General features: G+C 44.4%; 2 protein-coding genes across 4 annotated transcripts; one reads left to right on the plus strand and one right to left on the minus strand.

Moving 5' to 3' along the window:
• Positions 1 to 2,457: 2,457 nt before the first annotated feature.
• On the minus strand, positions 2,458 to 8,482 carry LOC100283526 (palmitoyltransferase ZDHHC9). The gene is made up of 5 exons (NM_001371944.1): positions 8,056 to 8,482; positions 5,727 to 5,909; positions 3,990 to 4,289; positions 3,435 to 3,668; positions 2,458 to 3,276 (listed from the first exon to the last, which is right to left on the minus strand). The coding sequence occupies exons 1-5, from the start codon at positions 8,140 to 8,142 to the stop codon at positions 2,785 to 2,787; spliced, it is 1,296 nt and encodes a 431-aa protein (NP_001358873.1). The 5' UTR covers positions 8,143 to 8,482; the 3' UTR covers positions 2,458 to 2,784.
• A 5,159-nt stretch (positions 8,483 to 13,641) lies between these two features.
• On the plus strand, positions 13,642 to 15,945 carry LOC100274020 (uncharacterized). Of its 3 annotated transcripts, XM_008669346.4 has the most exons (3): positions 13,656 to 14,514; positions 14,602 to 14,821; positions 14,916 to 15,945. In XM_008669346.4, exons 1-3 carry the CDS (start codon positions 14,269 to 14,271, stop codon positions 15,512 to 15,514), a joined length of 1,065 nt encoding a protein of 354 aa, XP_008667568.1. In that variant the 5' UTR covers positions 13,656 to 14,268; the 3' UTR covers positions 15,515 to 15,945. The 3 variants fall into 3 exon arrangements, with proteins under 3 accessions (XP_008667567.1, XP_008667568.1, NP_001141877.1); XM_008669345.3 differs by having other exon boundaries at positions 13,642 to 14,821; NM_001148405.1 differs by having other exon boundaries at positions 14,011 to 14,514; positions 14,602 to 15,853.
• Positions 15,946 to 18,473: the final 2,528 nt, after the last annotated feature.

Consider the following 18,473-nt stretch of genomic DNA (forward strand, 5'->3'; position numbering starts at 1 on the left):
ATTAGCAACGTCTGTCTTCCCTGATTTTTCACCGATGAAAACGCTAGCTAGCTCCAAAACGTCAGCTTCTGGCAGATTTGTTTTTATGGTTTCAGTCCTTGGGCTTCGTACGTGACAAAACACACTCTACAGTCTACACTACAGCGCGTTCAAACACCAGCTGGAACCAAAATGCAACCATGATTCTTGAAGCTCTCCGGACCCTGCTGCTTGGCTGTGCTGTACTCTCTCTCTCTCTCTCTCTCTCTCTCTCTCTCGTGCATTCATGCGTACGGGAAAGATTGCACCCACCTTGGCGGTCGCAGCATCGTATCCGTACGTAAGTACCATGTTTGAGTCCAGCAGAAAAGACAAGAGGTAACGATCCTGATGAACTCCATGTTCAGGGATCGGCTACAACGGACACCTGTACCTACTCCGTGTCACCTGCACATCGGCTACGGAAACGCCTGTTTTTGTAGTAGTTCCAATAGGCAATAGCTCAATTGCAGAATCCACATCAAAACTATGCCCCACCCCCACTCCATGACCATGTGTACGCCCAACGGCCACACACCTGTGCAGCATATGAACTCCAAACATCATAGATATAGGTTGTGAGCAGCCGTTTGACATTTTTATATGATTGAGTTCCATAGACCAACCAATTCAAACCTAAAAGATTAAGCTAATGGAAAGAGTTTAATCTGTTCACTTATTATAACACTCCATCTCACATCAAGGATATCTAATATTAGTGTTGATCTCAACCAGCTCAATTAATCTCATGACCAAGTCGGACTTATCCAACACCTCTTGATCGGTGGAGCAACTAACAACCTCTTTGGTTATGCCCCCTTTCACACCACGGATATAAAAGGAAAGATGAGTTGGCACGTGAACCAACGTTCGTCGTTACTTACTTTTCTTGACATACCCATAACCGATCTAACTTTGTCGCGGTTAGTGAAGGAAACGCCGTCGTCGCTCTTCACTGTCTCTATGTGAAGAACAACCGCCCTAATGATGCCATCCTCCAACCTCGAACGTACTCTACTATTGTTTACGCAGATAAGGTCCTAATTTCTTCTTGCAGTGGCATTGAAGCCCGGTTCATGCCCAAACTCAAAATCCTAGATGCTAGAAGCTTCAGTTTAAGGTTGAATCCAAGCAAATCTCTCAAGAAGTCCTAGATCCACCCGTTAGTCAGCAAGTAGGAGGAAGATCAAATCAAAAACATCTACTATCGTCACTAAGAAGGACTATGAATGTATGTATGAATTATCTCAAACTTTATGCTTCTACTTAATTTGTTTCACATACTTTCCCTCATTACATTATATACATTAGTCAAAATCTGAGAAGTTTAATAGTTGCATATTTTCTTTTGATTAATTGTTCAATCCTCCCCTTAAAATATGCCTAAACGACAATGCCATAATTTTGATGATGACTGATTCTCATTTTACTTATGCTTACTGTTTACATCACATACATTCATAGTAGAAGAGGCCTTTAACTCGCTCACATAATCACAGTTGGAAAAGTAAATATAATTTGTCTTGTTTGACATTAAGAGTTTAAGACCCATATTGCTATTATGGTATTTGATAATGCACTTTCTGGTCCCAAAACGGTTGTGAATATGAGTGGCAAACAAGGAAAACAAAATTGCCGGTTTTGATCGGAAACCAACCGGTTTCCCGAAACCGGTATGTTCTGGGGACGGTCTCCCACCTTTTTTTTAAAAAAAAAATATTTTGTTTTTTTGGAAAATTTGTAAAAATAGAAAAAAAAACCATATGGAAAAATAAATATTTTCCTGGTATATATTATATTCGTTTTATATTTATTTTTAAAAATAATTAGCGTTTTGGGTTAAAACCCCATGAAAACCGGTAAAGAACAAGAAAAAAACGATAAAATACTAGTTTACCACCGAGGAAACCGTTTTGTTTAAATCTAAGGGGCTGTTTGGTTCGTGGCTAAACCTGCCACACTTTGCCTAAGGTTAGTCATTCGAATTGAATAACTAACCTTAGGCAGAAAAGTTAGGCAAAGTGTGGCAAGTTAGTCATCAAACCAAACAGGCCCTAAATACATAACGGTCAAAAATGAAACAACCTACGAAAAACCAGTTTCTCAGTGAATTTTAGCGGTTTCCCGTGCGGTTCACCGGGTTACTGATTTTTTGAAAAATTCGAGTTTAATTTGCTAAATCGGCCAGTTTCTGGCGGTAATCCGATACCTCCAAAGGGCGTTTTTTTTTTGTTCTAAAACGGTTTGATGATTTTTGGTGGCAAGCACCCAGGGGATGATTGCGCTCAACATCCCGTGGGTAAACTCGGCCTGGCACCAGTTGACATGCTCACACAAGTGAATAGAAAGCCCATGCGATTCCATTCCAACACGGTGCAAATTTGAAGGGCGTGAAGAAACCAGGACGCGCGAAAGCCAAACATGACAAACCCTTTCTGCAGACAATTCCAATTTGCAATGATATATATCTATATACAGTGGTTGGTCCAAACAAGAAACAACTAATAAGGAGTTAAATGGCACTTCTGTTATTTTTGCTTAGGACACCAAACGGGAAGCACATCAGAAGAACTGATGCGCTCTCCCAGGGCGCTGAGTAAAGAAAACGCTGCAGACGTATATCCTAGGTAGAGTGAAAAGCACAGGCGCACAGAGCACGCAAAGGTTGCTTCTTAGTTGGTGGTATCAGGCAGGTTTACACAAAGAGACGCATCAAGACGTGGAGCGGCTTGCTAGTGAGCTCCACTGGTTGTACCATGGACACTGCTAATGGAGCCCCATTGATTCTGCGGTCCCCATTTGCGCAGCAAGGCTATCCATGGAGGCCGAGGTCCCACTTCTGTGACCCCAGCTTGATCGCCTCGAATGCGTACCAGCCCTCCCTTCCACAAGCTCAGGAAGGGCTTCTCTGCTCAGGTCCGGGGATGCATGGGCTACCCTGCCTTCCTTCTCGTCCAGTAGGCTGCCTAGACCAACCTCCAAGTCTCTGATATCAGCTGCTGACCGAGGTTCATCCCATGATATTGGCTTCCTGCCCAATTCAAGTTCCCCAATAGGTTTACCCATGTTTGGGCTCATGAAACCCCTTGCTGGCGCACGTGCTTGCTGTAAACCTTGCTCTGCTGGGACCCTAGCTCGGAAATTGTTTTTGGAAGGAGCGACTGAGGTGCAGAATATCTCCATGAAGTTGTTCACGGTCCCTCTGTTGTACGGATTGTCCCGCCGATCATAGCGGTATCTGAAGTTCTCATAGGTTGTCTGCAAAGGATAGGAAAAGGGCAGACCCAATGCCAGAGGCTCCCACATGAGAGTAATTACAAATTCCTAGCAATATGCTTACGAGTAAACTAACCAATTATCAGCAATATGCTTACGGGTAAAACCAACTATATTAAAAAAGTTGACAGGGTACCAACCTGGTTAGTGCTCATGAGATAGAAATGGAAGACAGACAGACCACCCACAAACCACACACAGATGAAGCAGTATATGATCAGAACGATTGATGCTGGGGTCTTTAACATTGCTTTCCAGAACGTCGACTGCTCTGCGTCTTTAATCTTGACAATGTACACAAAGCAGAAGCCAAATACATAGAGACACAGTAATGTTGTAGAGAATACAAACATATAGAAGAACCGATAATTGCGCTGCAGCAGATAAACGTGCAGTTAGCACCAAATAACAAGATCTGCTGTTAATTACAAAGAAATCTACTGAGCAATCTGCAGATAACAATACTGGATGCAATATCAAAATGCTGAGATATATCAATACTGGATGAATATTGAACTGCTGAGCAATCTTCTGATAACACTACTGGATGCAATATCAAAATGCTGAGATATATCAATACTGGATGAATATTGAACCGCTGAGCAATCTTCTGATAACACTACTGGATACAAGATTAAACTGTAATGCATATTGCAACAACAATGCTAAACTATTCAAGTTATTCTCAAACTTACCAATCCTATGCACTGCCCAACCCAAGGGCAGTGGTGATCAAAGCGCTCCACACAGTTATTACAGATAGAACAGTGTGAGCATCGAGGTGGTCTGTACAGCATGCAGGTGTCACAGTACTTGACTTTCACAATGGTCCCATTTACGATAACATCCTTTGTCCGTGGCAACCGCAACTGTTGTGGTGTCTGACCATTTCCAGCATCATTGTTCATATCAATAGCTTCAGGTTCAGGAGGATGGGTGTTACGAGGCACTATACCAGGATCTCTACCAGAGGTAAGAAGGAGCAGTGTCAAATCCTGAAAAAAAACAAAAGAAATAAGGTTCAGTCGATGGATTGATTTACTGACTAAAACTTATTCAAACAAATACCTTCAATGATAATCCTAAAGCATAAAAAACCTTATTTGCTTTGACGTTTTCAATGGTAAACTAAGTAATACACCCTTTTGTGCATGACATGTAAATGCTATCAGCCAACTACAATAATTTCTCCATAACACCAACGGACCAACCAAATGTGTTTCTCAGGGCTTTCAGCAAAGCTTCTATAGATTCTGAATCGTTCTTTTGTTGCTTAAACTGGGAGAGTTGTTCCAAATTGCTGATATTTAACAATCAATTACAGTAAAGTAAAAATGGATCCAAAGAACCATCATTCGTGTAGGAGTAGGACAGACTGACCACAGCTACTCACACTACTCTATTAGATTGGGATGTAAAACAGCCATCATTCCAATGGTGGATACAGTTTAAGAGTTACATCTTCATCTTTGTCCACAATCTTTAAATTCGTTGTAAAAGAAACTACTTATAGTACAGAAATGGTTGTCTATTTTAATGGTGCATCACCTAGTATTAACATCATCTTGAAGGATATTCGAGATGAGGCCAAGCTATTGTTCATGGCAGGAGTCAAAGGGATTAGCAGTTTGAGGCCATATTGCCCATGTTAATTAAGGTCACTAGTTGCGGTTATATTTTTTATGAATCATCTTGTGCTCCTTAATATAAGCAACTAGTTATAGTAGAAGATGAAAGGGTGATTCTTCTAAAATTTATAGATGTCATAATCAAGATCCATCTCCAGGTATTAGCAACTGGTACAACTGCATCCGTTTAGCACAAACAACCCAACGACACTATTTGGGATCTAAAAGCTCACCGTCACTAAGGGGTTCAACTGCTACAACTCTGAAAAAATTGGAATTCAAACATAAAAAATGAGGATCAAATAAAATATGCGGTTAGACAACAGATTTACAGTCCAAGATCCTGTTAATAAACCTATTAATTTGATTGCATGTCACAAATTATAGATCATGTGACTACACATTACATTTCTGGACCCATATTAAAATTGTGTGCACTGTTTCTGATAGATTTGTCTACAATATAGTAATTCAGGAATGAACTTAACAGAATTTCATCGACGAACTAACATAAAAAAAATTTGGGCCATCCCATGTGTAGAATTATGGAGTGCTTCATGTATTGATAGGAGATAGGGTACAATATATAGACTCACAACCCTAATGGGCCGGCAGCCCAACAGTGGTGCCGGCCCACACACAGAGTCTAACACCAAGCATTAACAATTTGCTTGTTGTACACTGTCATATATCTTATTTATCCAAAACATCGAATTATCAAGAACATGATTTAGCTATCATATGAAATAACTAGCTTCAGACAAGCTTCCACAGAAATAGTTTAGAAAGCACAACAACACTTACGTATATTGTGAAGACAATCACTATGACCATGACTGAAACTCCCCAATGATCAGGAAAGTCATTGATAAGATGTCTGGCCACAAATATGCAGAAGACCACCACTGGTGCAAGAATAAGGAATATGGTGAGAAACAAGGATCTCACATCAGGTCCAAATATGAACCGGCCTTGCAAGAAAAACTCCTGAAAAGAATATCAGCAAAGTTAAATGGCATTGCAATAGTAAAACAGATGTATAAAAAAATAAAGCATCCTGTAGCATACGAAGGGCATTGAGTTTGATAACATTTCATCCATCAGATATCAAACAACACAAATATCCACTCAACACTACAGCCATAAAATCTGTCAATGGGATATGAACATATAATACAAGAAAGATACTAGAAGCACACTGTATAAAGCAAAGAATTATAATGAACTATAGAAGCGTCTGAACATGTCATAGTGTAAATTATGATTCTGTTCACAGGGAGGATGTGTTGGGCAGGCTGACAGGCCATATATAATGGTTTCTGGAAGTTAGCCAGGTACCTCCTCTAATTAATTGTAAACTTGAAGCCGATTTTTATATCTCTCTCTATAAGCCAAGGGATACTGACCACTGACAGGAAAGAAGTTGTACCTGACTACCAGAAACAAATTCAAACTACAGATGCCACAAGAATTGCATGAGTAAACACATGGTCAATGAGCAGCTGAGAACAAATGTTTAGTCGCTCACAATGAAACACAATACTGCCTGCCTGGGAACTGTGCAGTGTGCACAAGTCGTAGACCATCTCAAAAGAAGCCCCAATAGCTCGTAAACAGAGTCCACAGTCTATAACCTGAGAAGAAGGACTGGTACATATATTGGTTGAGGATATCAGCTTGCACCCAACTGGCCAATCTAGAGTAACAGAATGGGTGGAGAAACAGGAAAGAAAAGGGATGGGGGAAAGGAGGTTCTGCTGAAATTACGCTCAATGGCCAGTAAAAGAAAGCTGATTCCATCTAGTAAGTTAAGTTTCAAACAATCAACAGATGGTGATTCCCCACAGGTGAATAAAAAGTATCCATCGATGAATGGGTGCCAATTCCCCACAGATGAATAAAAAGTATCCCAGACCCCCACCCCCACCCCCACCACCACCACACAAAAAAAAAGTATCCCAGTTCCCCCAAAATAGACAAAAGTTTTTTTAATGAAAAGTATCCCTATCTCCGTGAACGGACAAAAGGGCATTTCTATAAATTAGACCAACATCATCAGTACCCAATGATTTTCCCCAAAATGGTAGGCATGCACATCACTAACCTAAATATTTTGTTATTATGCTCAATGCCTTGAAATATGTTTTTCCACCAAACACCAAAGTCAAATCGACATGCCACAAAGAGATAAGCCATCTGTACACCAATACAAAGGAAGCCTTTGCTCCACCTAGTTTCAATCAATGTTTTATAATTCATTCCAGAACTGTTTAGCAGTTACATCAACTAAAGTTATCTTTCATCACGAGAACTAGTATGTCCTGCCCAGACTGATCGGTACACTACAAGTATGAAAGGCAACCATTATACAGGATGTTGTCAGGCTGTCAGTGTAATGTTTAAATTAAACAAAGCATGTGCTGTTCCTAGTCTTGATCCACATTTCATGATTCATTCCAGAACATGTAATAGCTGCAAGAAGTCCAAAAACTGAAAACCCGAAGAATTTTGCCATTATGCAATCTATTGTGCCCACACAATTTGATCAACAGAATAAAATATGAAATCATGTTGCAATACATATTCCCATTATGATATCCAACAGACGAATACAAAGGAAGTAAAAGCCATTTCTTGTCTTCTATTATGCTCGAGATAACAAAAGCATGCCCAAGCTTGAACCAAAGCTACAAGAATAAAAAGAGACAAATGGATAGGGTTTTGTTGTCCGTATGGGAGAAATGGAAACTAGATTCCAAGCTGGAACAACTACGAAGGCACAGAGAGTTGAAACATCTGCATGGTTGGTACCCATCGAATGACAATTTCAAGCTTAGGTAAACACTAAAACACAAGTGGCACCAACATACTCAACAATCCACAATTCTATCCACTAAAGTGACTAAACCCCTACACTTCAAGCACAGGATCACACATACCACAGGCACCTGAACCTAACGCACAGCCGCAGCATCAAGTTTTCCCACCACTCGTGCAGAATCGCGTCAGGGACCCTACCGTCTTCTCACAAAACCCTTGGTAATCACCGTACGCCCAGATCCAGACGCACTGTTCACAAGCACACAAAAATCCAAAAACAGGAGCTAGAGAAACAGAGAGAGCGAGGGCTCACGTTGCTTCCATGCCAAACTTGGTAAACCCTCGGCTGCTCTCCGGCAGCGCCGGCTCCCCCGCCGCCTCGGGACGGCGGCCCGTACATCTCCAGCTCCCTCCTGCCGCGGCGCGTACACAGAGTCCGAAGCCAGAACCCTTAGTTCAGCACAGCTTGCACTTGAACAGCCTCCTCCTCCTCCGGCGCTCCCTGTCTGACCGCGCGAGCAGCAAAGTCCGGGATCTCCCGAACCGAGCGCACCCAACGCACCACCCGGCGCCTCGGCCTCGGAGCCGCAACTCCAGCGCCCACGCCCGCCGTCGAGCCGTACCGGGGGAAGAACGATGAGAAGGAGCGCGGACGATGCGATGGCGCGGCAGAACGGCGAGGCAAAACGGCGGATGTGGGCGAAAAGAAAACGGAGCAGGCAAGTCCTCGAGCACTCGCGACAGAAATGCGCCTCCGCGAGCGCGCACGGCCTGGGGGTACACGGTGGCGTGAGCGTAGCAGCGGGCGGTGTGCCACCGTGTCAGCAAGCAGTGTGGCCGGGATGTTTATAGTTTACGGGTGGGATCCACTTGGCAGTGGCACAGTGCGCATGTTCTGGGCTCGCTTTTCTTTGAAGAGGATGGGACTGCGAGTGCAAGGAGCCTTCCTTGACCTTTCCAGTTCCGCGAGTAGTTGGAGAACGGCTGAGCGACCGGGAAAGCGTTGTACCGTTTGACCGGGTTTAAGCATAGCTGACCAATTTTTTTTTTGGGCAAGGACACAAGGAAATGTCTGAGGCCGTAGAATTGTTGACCCTTTGGGAGCGTGGTGTTATCTTGACATTTAACACTTGCAGGTTAGGATTTGTCAACTTTTGTTGAAGTTTTTTTTTTTTTTGCTGAAACATCTCGAGAAGTTAAATGATTTAAACCACTGTGGAAAGAAATGTTGTACCCGATGTCAAATACATGGACGAAGCGATCAAGAATTCAAGAGCGCGAGGGATTGGCTGCAGGATTTTTTGGTGACGAACTGAAGACATGGTCACTGAAGGGTTGATCTGAGTTCTGCTTAGTTTCGCTTTTGTTTAGGTTTGTTCAGTCGAGTTTGTTTAGAGTTTGGCGTAGTTGTGGGGCAAAGCAGGTTTCGATCGGAGGAGCGTGGAAGCTGAGAGGATGTTGGACTGCCAGTATCTTTTCGCTATGTCTGTGAGCGGTGGTTTTCTTTTGAGCTTTGTATTGTAAGCTGGTTTCTCCGGAAACTTGAACTTGCAAACATACCAGGTGCAATCTTGTAACCGTGTAACCAAGACATAAGGATAGAGAGAGATTTTTTAAAAAAATGTCATTTTTAAGAGAACCCCCACCTCCCACCTCTTCTGAATATTTTTAAAAAGATTCTCCCACCTCTATCTTTGTCTCTGATACATTCTCATCTATGTTGTTTCATATGAAGGCAGCGTTTACTTCCGTAAAAAATACTTTAAGCTTTGATCAAAGTTACCTAAAAAGTACTGATATTTATTAATATAGAATAAATATCATTGAATTAGTTATATAATTGTATTAAACTTATTTAGAGACATGAATGTTAGTATTTCTTACTATAAATTTAATCGAATTTGAGAGTGTTTGATTGACACAAATATTATTATTGTTTTTTTTCCTGGAACGGAGGAAACAGTGTGTCGTTGCACGTAGAGCAATATCTTTGACAATGCCCATGTTTTCTTCAAACATCAGATATTGCATTACGCTATGTATATACTCTTACCGTCTTACGTGTTTGGCCAAGCGTCACTTGAACTAAACCTACAGTTTTATGTGGCCAATTTTGTTGCTAAATGACTAAGGCATGTTTGGAAACAAACCAGTTTTTATTTTTTTAGTTAGGGGAGGCTAGCTTATTAGTTTTTAAGAAACTGAGAAACTAACTTCTATAAACTAGGTTATAAATTAGTATGTTTGGAACCAACTCAAATTTTATAAACCAGATTCTTAAAAACTTGGTGCTTCCAAATAAGGTCATTGACCAACAATAGTTGACCGACACAACCACAATCACGCTCTAGCATTTTCCCTACACGCGTGAACAAGTGAACCCCACTCACACAAGTCTCGCATCAGCATCAAAGTTAGAATTCAGAGAGCAGGCGTGACAGCATCGCTAAGGTCGATGACATGCTTGCCTCTTTTGATCTAGCCCAGGCCGTATGGACGTTGATATGGCTGATCTCGGTCGTTGATCGGTAGTGAATTGATCGATAGTGTTACCACTTAGCCGTCCGGCAACGGCTCGGCAAGGCGCTGGCGTACTACAGGATGGGCTACGGCCACACAAATGCGCACGGGAGCGTGAGTGAGCGCCCCTGCGCTTGCAAGTAGAGATGGCAATGGGTAAATACCCATCGGATTTTACTACTCCATATCCATACCCACGACAAAAAATAACTCCATCGAGTCACACATATACACTGATGGGTATGGATTTACCCCCATACCCATACCCACATGGGTATGGGTAGAGATGGCAACGGGGACCCGATCCCCGATTCCCCGCGGAGAATTCCTCTATTAGGGGACGGTTATGGGACGAATTTAGTCCCCGCGGGGATCTAAATGGGGGAAATTTAATCCCCGTCGGGTTCGCGGGGACGGGGACGGGGAACCATCCCCCGTCCCCGTTCCCCGTGTACCCGCCCCACGAAACTATTTTATCCAAGTTAGTCAATTTACTTGTTAAAATTATAGTAAGAACTTAGTGCATGGCATGTTATAAAATAGAAAACTAAACTCTAAAGTAGATGTCTCTTGTAATTTTCAATCTTGTTTGTTAAATTTGTATTAATTTGATACAATCAATTTAAATTTATCTTTAAATATTGTACTTCTAGCGGGGATAGATTCCCCGCGGGGTTCCCCACGGGGATAAATTCCCCGACGGGGACGGGGATGGGAGAAAAAGCTCCCCCGTGAGCGTTCACGGGGACGGGGACGGGGAATTTTTGTCCCCGCAGGGACGGGGATGGGAAGCCATTCCCCGACGGGGAAATCCCCGTTGCCATCCCTAGGTATGGGTCACCCATCGGATCATCCGTACCCACAAAAATTAAACATCTATCAAAATATTATATTATACAAACGTTAATATTTCCATCTAAATATCATTGTAAAATTTCTAGCATCATTTAACCATCCATTCAACACAACAAAGATAATTAAATAAAGTAGTAACACTAGGACAATACTACATAGCACATTACATGTTCTATTACACGGTCATTAAATTGTCGTTAAGCCTTCTATGACATTATAGCCTAAAAGGTTGTTAAATAGTAAAAAAGATGGATGACTAAAGTACAAGTTCATGCTTGGACTAAGTTTATATTGGATATTTTATACACACGGGTTAACGGGTATGGGTGAAGGTGGAACGTTCTAATATCCGTTTACCCATTGGGTGAAGATTTTTGCCCAATAACAGACCCACAGGTAGAATATTTAGCCTACATACAAACCCTAATAGAGTAAATACCCATCGGTTATCGGGTCATGGGTACCCATTGCCATCTCTACTTGCAAGCGCTCACGAGGCCGATGCCTCAGATCCTAGGGCCAAAAACGGGTCGGTATACCCATCGGATCGGTCGTTGATCGGTAATCGGGACGAGCGCATCTCCTACACGCCGCTGGTCTTATGTAGACCACATGACGATATATTTATTTTCAGCTAGACGGCAAGGGAAAATAAACTATCGTGAGATAAATTAGTTGTCCTACCCAGTTGCCTTGCTTTTTATCAAGTTCAGTCCTAGCAAGTAGCAGCTTAGATTTATGTGCAACTTAATGTATTCATAGGTTAGCAAGACATGTCGAGAGGAACATTGCATAGTTTTTTCTCAAGTGATTCGAGCAGTACTCCTCGCATTAACAAAAACACAAATAAAAAATATAATGTTTTATTGGTACACATGTGCTACATATATACTATTTTTTGATACACTAGCACCTCCTTAATTCCAATTCTGCGTCCGCCACTCCGTCGGGTACCAGATGCAGATAGTAAAAACACCAGATTTTCAAAAACGAGTTCGAGTATTTTTTATCCGGATCGGATACGAGCATTCCTTAGATAGTAGAACCTCTACGCCATGCCTTTACAACCTCTCATAAAGATCATGCAAATATAAAAAAAATATACTACAACAAAGGATTTCAAATAGGATAAATCTCATAATACACAACACCAATCTCATGATTATGATTTGAACCATCACCTAATGAAAATGTGTGAAAACCAAATAATTCAATCATTTATAGATTACAGACTTTTTTTTGCTCTTAATAGTAGTAGAGATGTCTCGTAATTTTTTTATATTGGTAGGTTTCGAACAAAAGTAATGTGAAACAAACATAGGAGAGAAAAGCCATCCCTGGTGGGGTGGCTGGGTGCCTTCCCCTTGTCGTCAGCCTCTGGCTATCAGTACACCCTTGTTGATGTGTTTGTTGATGTGTATAGGGTGACTGGGTCAGGGTCGCGAAGATAGGGGACGAGGTGGGATCGTCATAGATGAGGGTTGGGTAAGACAACTCACGCGATAGGGTTCAGTGGAATGGGAGAAGATGAAGGAACACAATTGGGTTATCAGAGGGCAGCAGGGAGAGGGAGTAGGGAGCATGGGGCTAGAGTTTATATATATATATATATATATATATATATATATATATATATATATATATATATATATATATATATATATATATATATATATATATATATATATATATATAGAGAGAGAGAGAGAGAGAGAGAGAGAGAGCTGAAGCAAGTGATATGTGGTGTTGGTCAGGGGCGAATCTGCATCCTAGATCACCTGGTCCATGGCTCGGGGCTTGATCTGAATAACCATATACGAGTCTCTATTTGATCTAATATAAAATGGCTAAGATGAAAGAAAGAGAACACAATTTAACAGATTTGGTCTAAGTCAAAAATAAAATCTAGATCCGCTCGTGGTGTTGGTGGGAGTTAGGGAGTCATACATGGTGTGGCCTCATGGTTTGGGATGAGGATTAGGCAATATGTGGGTTGGGGTTTAGGCAACGTGTCGATTATAGGGATATTTGAGACTGCTCTATGTTCTAGATTCGGTGAAGAGTTATAGTTTACAATATAAATTTTAATATTTTAAGAATGTTATAATTTAAATGATAAACAAAATAAGTTAACCTAAATATCTTTCAGGGGTTCACAAGCTGAATCAGTCCTAAACATGACTACATACTCGAAGACACTTCGTGTTTCACTATAGATATCTGTGAGGCGTCCACCAGACGCGGAGCGGACGGCATGGGAATTTTTCGTTGCGGATCTGCTGCGGGCGACGGTGAAAGGAGAAAAAGATAAATGGGGAGGAAAAGGAGACGTGCAGTTTGCTGTGGATGGGCTCTATTCCTGCAGTAGAGAGAAAAGGAGAGACGTCAGAGTGTTAACTATGTTTTGGATGGTAACTGGATTCTACTGTTCTAGTAAAGAACTAGACATCTGAACCGTCATAAACTCTTCCTTCTTCCCTAATTCCTCTCCATCGGCCTCCATTGCTCACACCCATCCTTTTTCTTCCCCAAGAGTTCATGAGACGTGTAACGTGTTGCTACTTGCAATGCGACCTCTGGGAAACATCCATGTTGGAATCGAGCGGAGAGGAGAGGGAGAAAGGGACGGCCTCTGAGTCTCTGACCGGCTGACGGGCTCTGGGCGAGTGTGATCGATCCAGCATACTCCTTACAAAGCACCATAAATGCCCCATTAATACCAGAAGGTGTCTGTGCCCATCTCCCTCCACCCACCTCTTCTCTCAAGCAGCGAGCGTACTCATCAGTCCAATACAAATAGAGAGAGAAACGCTCAACATGATAGAGAGAGAAAGGGGAGGGAGGGGCAGATAAAGAACACTGCACCATTTGATTTGTGTGCTCCTGCAGTCTACACCCTCACTTGCTTTCAAACGTGCACCTCCCCTCTTCTTCTTCTTCCTCCTCCCCTCATCTCCTTCCAACAACGCCATAACCACAGCTTCCCTCTCCTCCTCTCTCTTGTTGCACGAATATGACGCCATAACCACAGCTTCCCCGTGAACGACAAGGAGAAGCAGAGAGTGCTACATAGGTACATGTAGGGTACTATAGGATAAGAACTATACAGCTAGGAGGTAGCGGAGGGAGGAGCACGCCGCCAGCAGTAGGGATGTACAAGAACCAGCTCCAAGAACTGGCGCAGAGGAGCTGCTTCAGCCTGCCGTCGTACGTGTGCACGCGCGAGGGCCCTGACCACGCGCCACGCTTCCGGGCGGCCGTCACCTTCAACGGCGAGACCTTCGAGGGCCCCAGCGGCTGCACCACGCTCCGCCAGGCCGAGCACGCCGCTGCCGAAGTCGCCCTCGCCCGCCTCTCCCTCCGCGGCCCGTCCACTACCCTCGCCGCCCGGGTCCTCGTAAGTCACCGCCCATCATCTTCACGTGCTCTGCTTCTTGCTGGCGCCGAGCTTGATGTGGAAGTGAAACCGTGCCCGTTATGTCAGGATGAGACGGGGGTGTACAAGAACCTGCTGCAGGAGACGGCCCACCGGGCGGGGCTGAAGCTGCCGGCGTACACCACGGTGCGATCGGGCCCGGGCCACTCGCCGGTGTTCTCCTCCACCGTCGAGCTCGCCGGCTTGAGCTTCGCGGGCGACCCCGCCAGGACCAAGAAGCAGGCGGAGAAGAACGCCGCCATGGCCGCCTGGTCCTCGCTCAAACAGAGTACGTCATCGGCCCAATCCCGAAAACACAAACCTTGCGCATATCTTTACGCGTCACGGGGCATCATTAATGGCCCCCGCCATGGTCTTTGCAGTGCCGGAGGCTCGCAAGGAGCCCGGCGCCGGCGACGAGCAGGAGCACGTGGCTGTCGCCAGAGCTCTCGCGGCGCTGAAGCCGCGAGACGGCGGCGACGGAAAGGCGGCGCCGCCTCTGCAGAAGCACAGCAGCAACGGCTCTTCTTCCTCCGCTCTTCCGAACCCGTCGCTGTACAGACACCAATGGCGGCCTCGGACCAGTACCCCTGCCCAAGCCCAACCCCTGCCGCCGAGGACGGGGGCCCTGCCCCTGCAGCCGCCGGCCGGCCCAAGGATCCTGCCCCCACTGCATCTGCTACAACGGCCGGCGTGCGGCTCCAGGGACGCCGCGGCGGCAGAGCTGGTGCGGATGCTGGAGCGCGCCATGGTGCGCGACCGGGAGGCAACGCCGCCTTCGCCGTGCTACTACGCGGCGCCTGCCGCCTCGGCGTACCGCCACGGCAGCGCGCCGAGGACCTTCGCCGCGGGCGGGTTCCACGCCCCGGCTGTGAGCGTGCGGTCGGTGATCCCGGTGTGCGCCGCCCCGCCGCCGCAGACCCCGGTCAAGGAGGAAAGGAATGGCCCGGCGACACCCTCAGGCGCATGCAAGAGGGCGTGAGCGACGTGGTCAGCTTGTGAAGCGCAGCAAGAGAAGAAGAAAGAAAGAGCCTGGCTCTGTTGTTGCAGGGGAGTTTTGGATCACAACTTTCTCTGTAGTCTGTACAGAAGTTGTGTACGAGGTCAACTACTACGCATCTCCCTCGCTCTCTGTGTGTGTTTGACCAGGATCTAGATGGTGAGATCTTCGTCAGAAAGGCAGCCATGGCCATGATGAGGCTGTGAAGGGTTTTAGGTGGACGATGAACATATATGAATATATAGTTGTACTGTTCTAGGGCTTCAGTAGAAGCCATGCTACCGTGTTAACAAGCGCATCGTATCATCCCTTCGGCTCGGCAATCTGCCTGCCTGCACACAGATCTTGAACTCTTTCTTGGCTTGTACAAAAAAAAAAGAACACCTCATATACATAAATAAATCTTTCCTGAACCTCGTGTTCTTCTCTGCCAGCTGATTAGGAAGTCGATACATTTTTTTTCACGGTATAAAAAATGGCAGGCTAAACCTGTCAAATACTGTAGTGCCAGCCGTATGCCTTGCAACTTCACTACGGAGTGAATGAGTCAGCCGTATCCGTATGCATCATCCTCAAGAAAGAAAAAAAAACCCGAGTCGGATGGTACACGAGGGGGAATCATTCAATGATCGAAAATGGTACACTTCTCAGATCCAGAGTTTATGGTGATCTCGACTGCCGAACAAACGGCACATGCATACGTCTACGTCATGTGGTTTAGCGTCCAGAGCGAAGAGGCCTAATTAATCCCAAGGCCTATCTTCCTTCAACTTGTCATCCCTGATTGCAATTGCATTGGTTTCCTGCCGGCTGCCGCCGAGGGATCGTCTCTTGTTCCTCGCAGTCGCAGCGCTACACAGGAGCGGGGAGCAAGTATATGTATGGCGGAATGATGAGACAACAGACAGACGCGAGGAGGAAGAAGAAGAAAAGCTCGTAGTAGAGGCGGATTGTGGTCACCACCGTCCAGTAGCTCTCCATCTCGAGACATTAATGGGCGTAGCGCAGGCATTTATTGCCTCATCAGAGAGCCGGGGGAGGAGAGGAGAGAGGGAAGTGGGAGATGGCAGGCAGGCACACGCTTTAATGGCGGGGCAGTGGCCATTTACTCGGCACTGTCTTTCCCGCAATCAATGCTGCCATCGGCGTATGTACTGCTAGTGCTAGTAGTAGTCCACCCACAGAGAAACCCGCAAGCGAGCAACACACACACACCACAAAGCTATGGCCCATGGGCCATGGGCCATGGGCGAGCCAACATGACCACCCCCACCCCACATTTGAACTCCTTCTCAAACAATCAATAGTAGCAAGCTAAATTAGATTACAGCAGCAAATAGCGCATTACAAAATGGGGTCAATTTTATCTTTTATCACTCAATTAAGAGCAAGGACGGAACTAGAAAAAAATCATTCACTTATTCAGTAATTCCACTAAAGTTTTAGTTATTAGTTTCTATTATAGTTTCAGTCATTTTGTTATCGTTACAGTTTCAATCATTTCATTACTGTTTTATGCATTTACTCATTTAGTCATTCTATTAAAGTTTCACTCATTCTGTTACCGTTACAGTTTCAGTCTTCTGATCTGAGCGTGAGGGGCACGTGGGGGTCGGACATGCCTTCCACCTCCTACTGCTTGCACGAGCACGGACCCACAAAAGAGGATTTGAAATTCTATTTCATTGGTTGCAAATTTACTAGTGCCGACGTCATCAATTCCTAATGTTGTTCGTCTGCTAAAAGATTCATGTGGAGAACCAGAACAGGACAACACCATAAGATCTTCGCCCTTGAAATCTATCCCATGTAAGAGATAGATTGAAGACCATGTAAGAGATAGATTGAAGACAGAAGATCCTTACAAATTTAGAAAAAAGCATGATAGGTGAAAATGCTCAAGATAGTTCGTTATTGATACCCTCATTTTGTTGTTCTCTCGTGACTACGAATGATTATAATTGTACCTTTGAAGGTTATAACAACGGTTTGAAGGTGGCAACGTAATCTTCGGAGGTGGAGCGATTTCGTTCCCGTGCATGTCCCTCGTGCACGACACTGTGCTTCTATTTATAGTGACGATTCGGTGTACAACTTCGTATAAAATTACTATCATACCCTCAAACCCTATACAAGCAACTATGTAATCTACTATGACATTATCGTCTTTCTCTTCCAAAGTCTTGGCGCGCACATCGACAAATCCTTGCTTCGTTTTCGTGCTGCCCGCTTTGAGCTCAACAACATTCTCCTCGGCATCGAAACATGGCTCAAATCGTACCTGAGGCCCAGACGTAGTTTGGTGATGACTCGTCTTTGTCTCGCTGACGTGGGCTTATATTATTGGGCCGACCTTCTCTTACGCCTGTCTCTGGTAAGGTTGCTCGACAGATACTTGGTCGTGTGCTGTGCCTCGCAAAGCTACTCAACACGAGCTTGGTCGTCCATCCCGTCTCGCAATGTTGTTCAACAGGGACTTGGTCGCCCTCTCTGTCTCGCAAGATTACTCGGTAGGAACTTGGTTGTCCGCTTCACCTCGTAACGTGGCTCGGTAGGGACTTAGTCGTCCGCTCCGTCTCGCAAGGTGGCTCGGCAAGGACTTCTTAGGCTTTATTTGGACACCTGTCCTTGGGTGCCCAACACTTACCCAGACGCCGATATAATTTTGGTCCTAATTAAACAAAGATTGGAATATTTGGAGTGTAAATTAGAATTTAGATTTATAAACATTAATCCTCCTTTTATTTCTATCTTAGAGTCACGTCGTTTTGAAGTTAAGCATTCATATCTTTTTGTTTAAATGTGACTTAATATGAATATTTTAGATGTATCTTAGTATTTATATCGGTAACATTTATATATCAAAAGTAATTAGAAAGATATCTATTAAAATCTTACTCTAGTTTCTAAAATGTTAGGACCGCCGTCGCGCGTTGGGATG

Source organism: Zea mays, chromosome 2 (assembly GCF_902167145.1).
Source record: "Zea mays cultivar B73 chromosome 2, Zm-B73-REFERENCE-NAM-5.0, whole genome shotgun sequence".
Classification (NCBI taxonomy): domain Eukaryota; kingdom Viridiplantae; phylum Streptophyta; class Magnoliopsida; order Poales; family Poaceae; genus Zea; species Zea mays.

Excerpts from the sequence above, each read along its gene's own strand:
- LOC100283526 (NM_001371944.1), bottom strand. The coding sequence starts at position 8,142 with ATGTACGGGCCGCCGTCCCGAGGCGGCGGGGGAGCCGGCGCTGCCGGA. Across the intron at positions 4,290-5,726 it reads TGATTGTCTTCACAATATAC|GATTTGACACTGCTCCTTCT; the intron begins GTAAGTGTTGTT and ends GTTTTTTTTCAG. Across the intron at positions 3,669-3,989 it reads TTGGGCAGTGCATAGGATTG|CGCAATTATCGGTTCTTCTA; the intron begins GTAAGTTTGAGA and ends TATCTGCTGCAG.
- LOC100274020 (NM_001148405.1), top strand. The coding sequence starts at position 14,269 with ATGTACAAGAACCAGCTCCAAGAACTGGCGCAGAGGAGCTGCTTCAGC. Across the intron at positions 14,515-14,601 it reads CCCTCGCCGCCCGGGTCCTC|GATGAGACGGGGGTGTACAA; the intron begins GTAAGTCACCGC and ends CCGTTATGTCAG.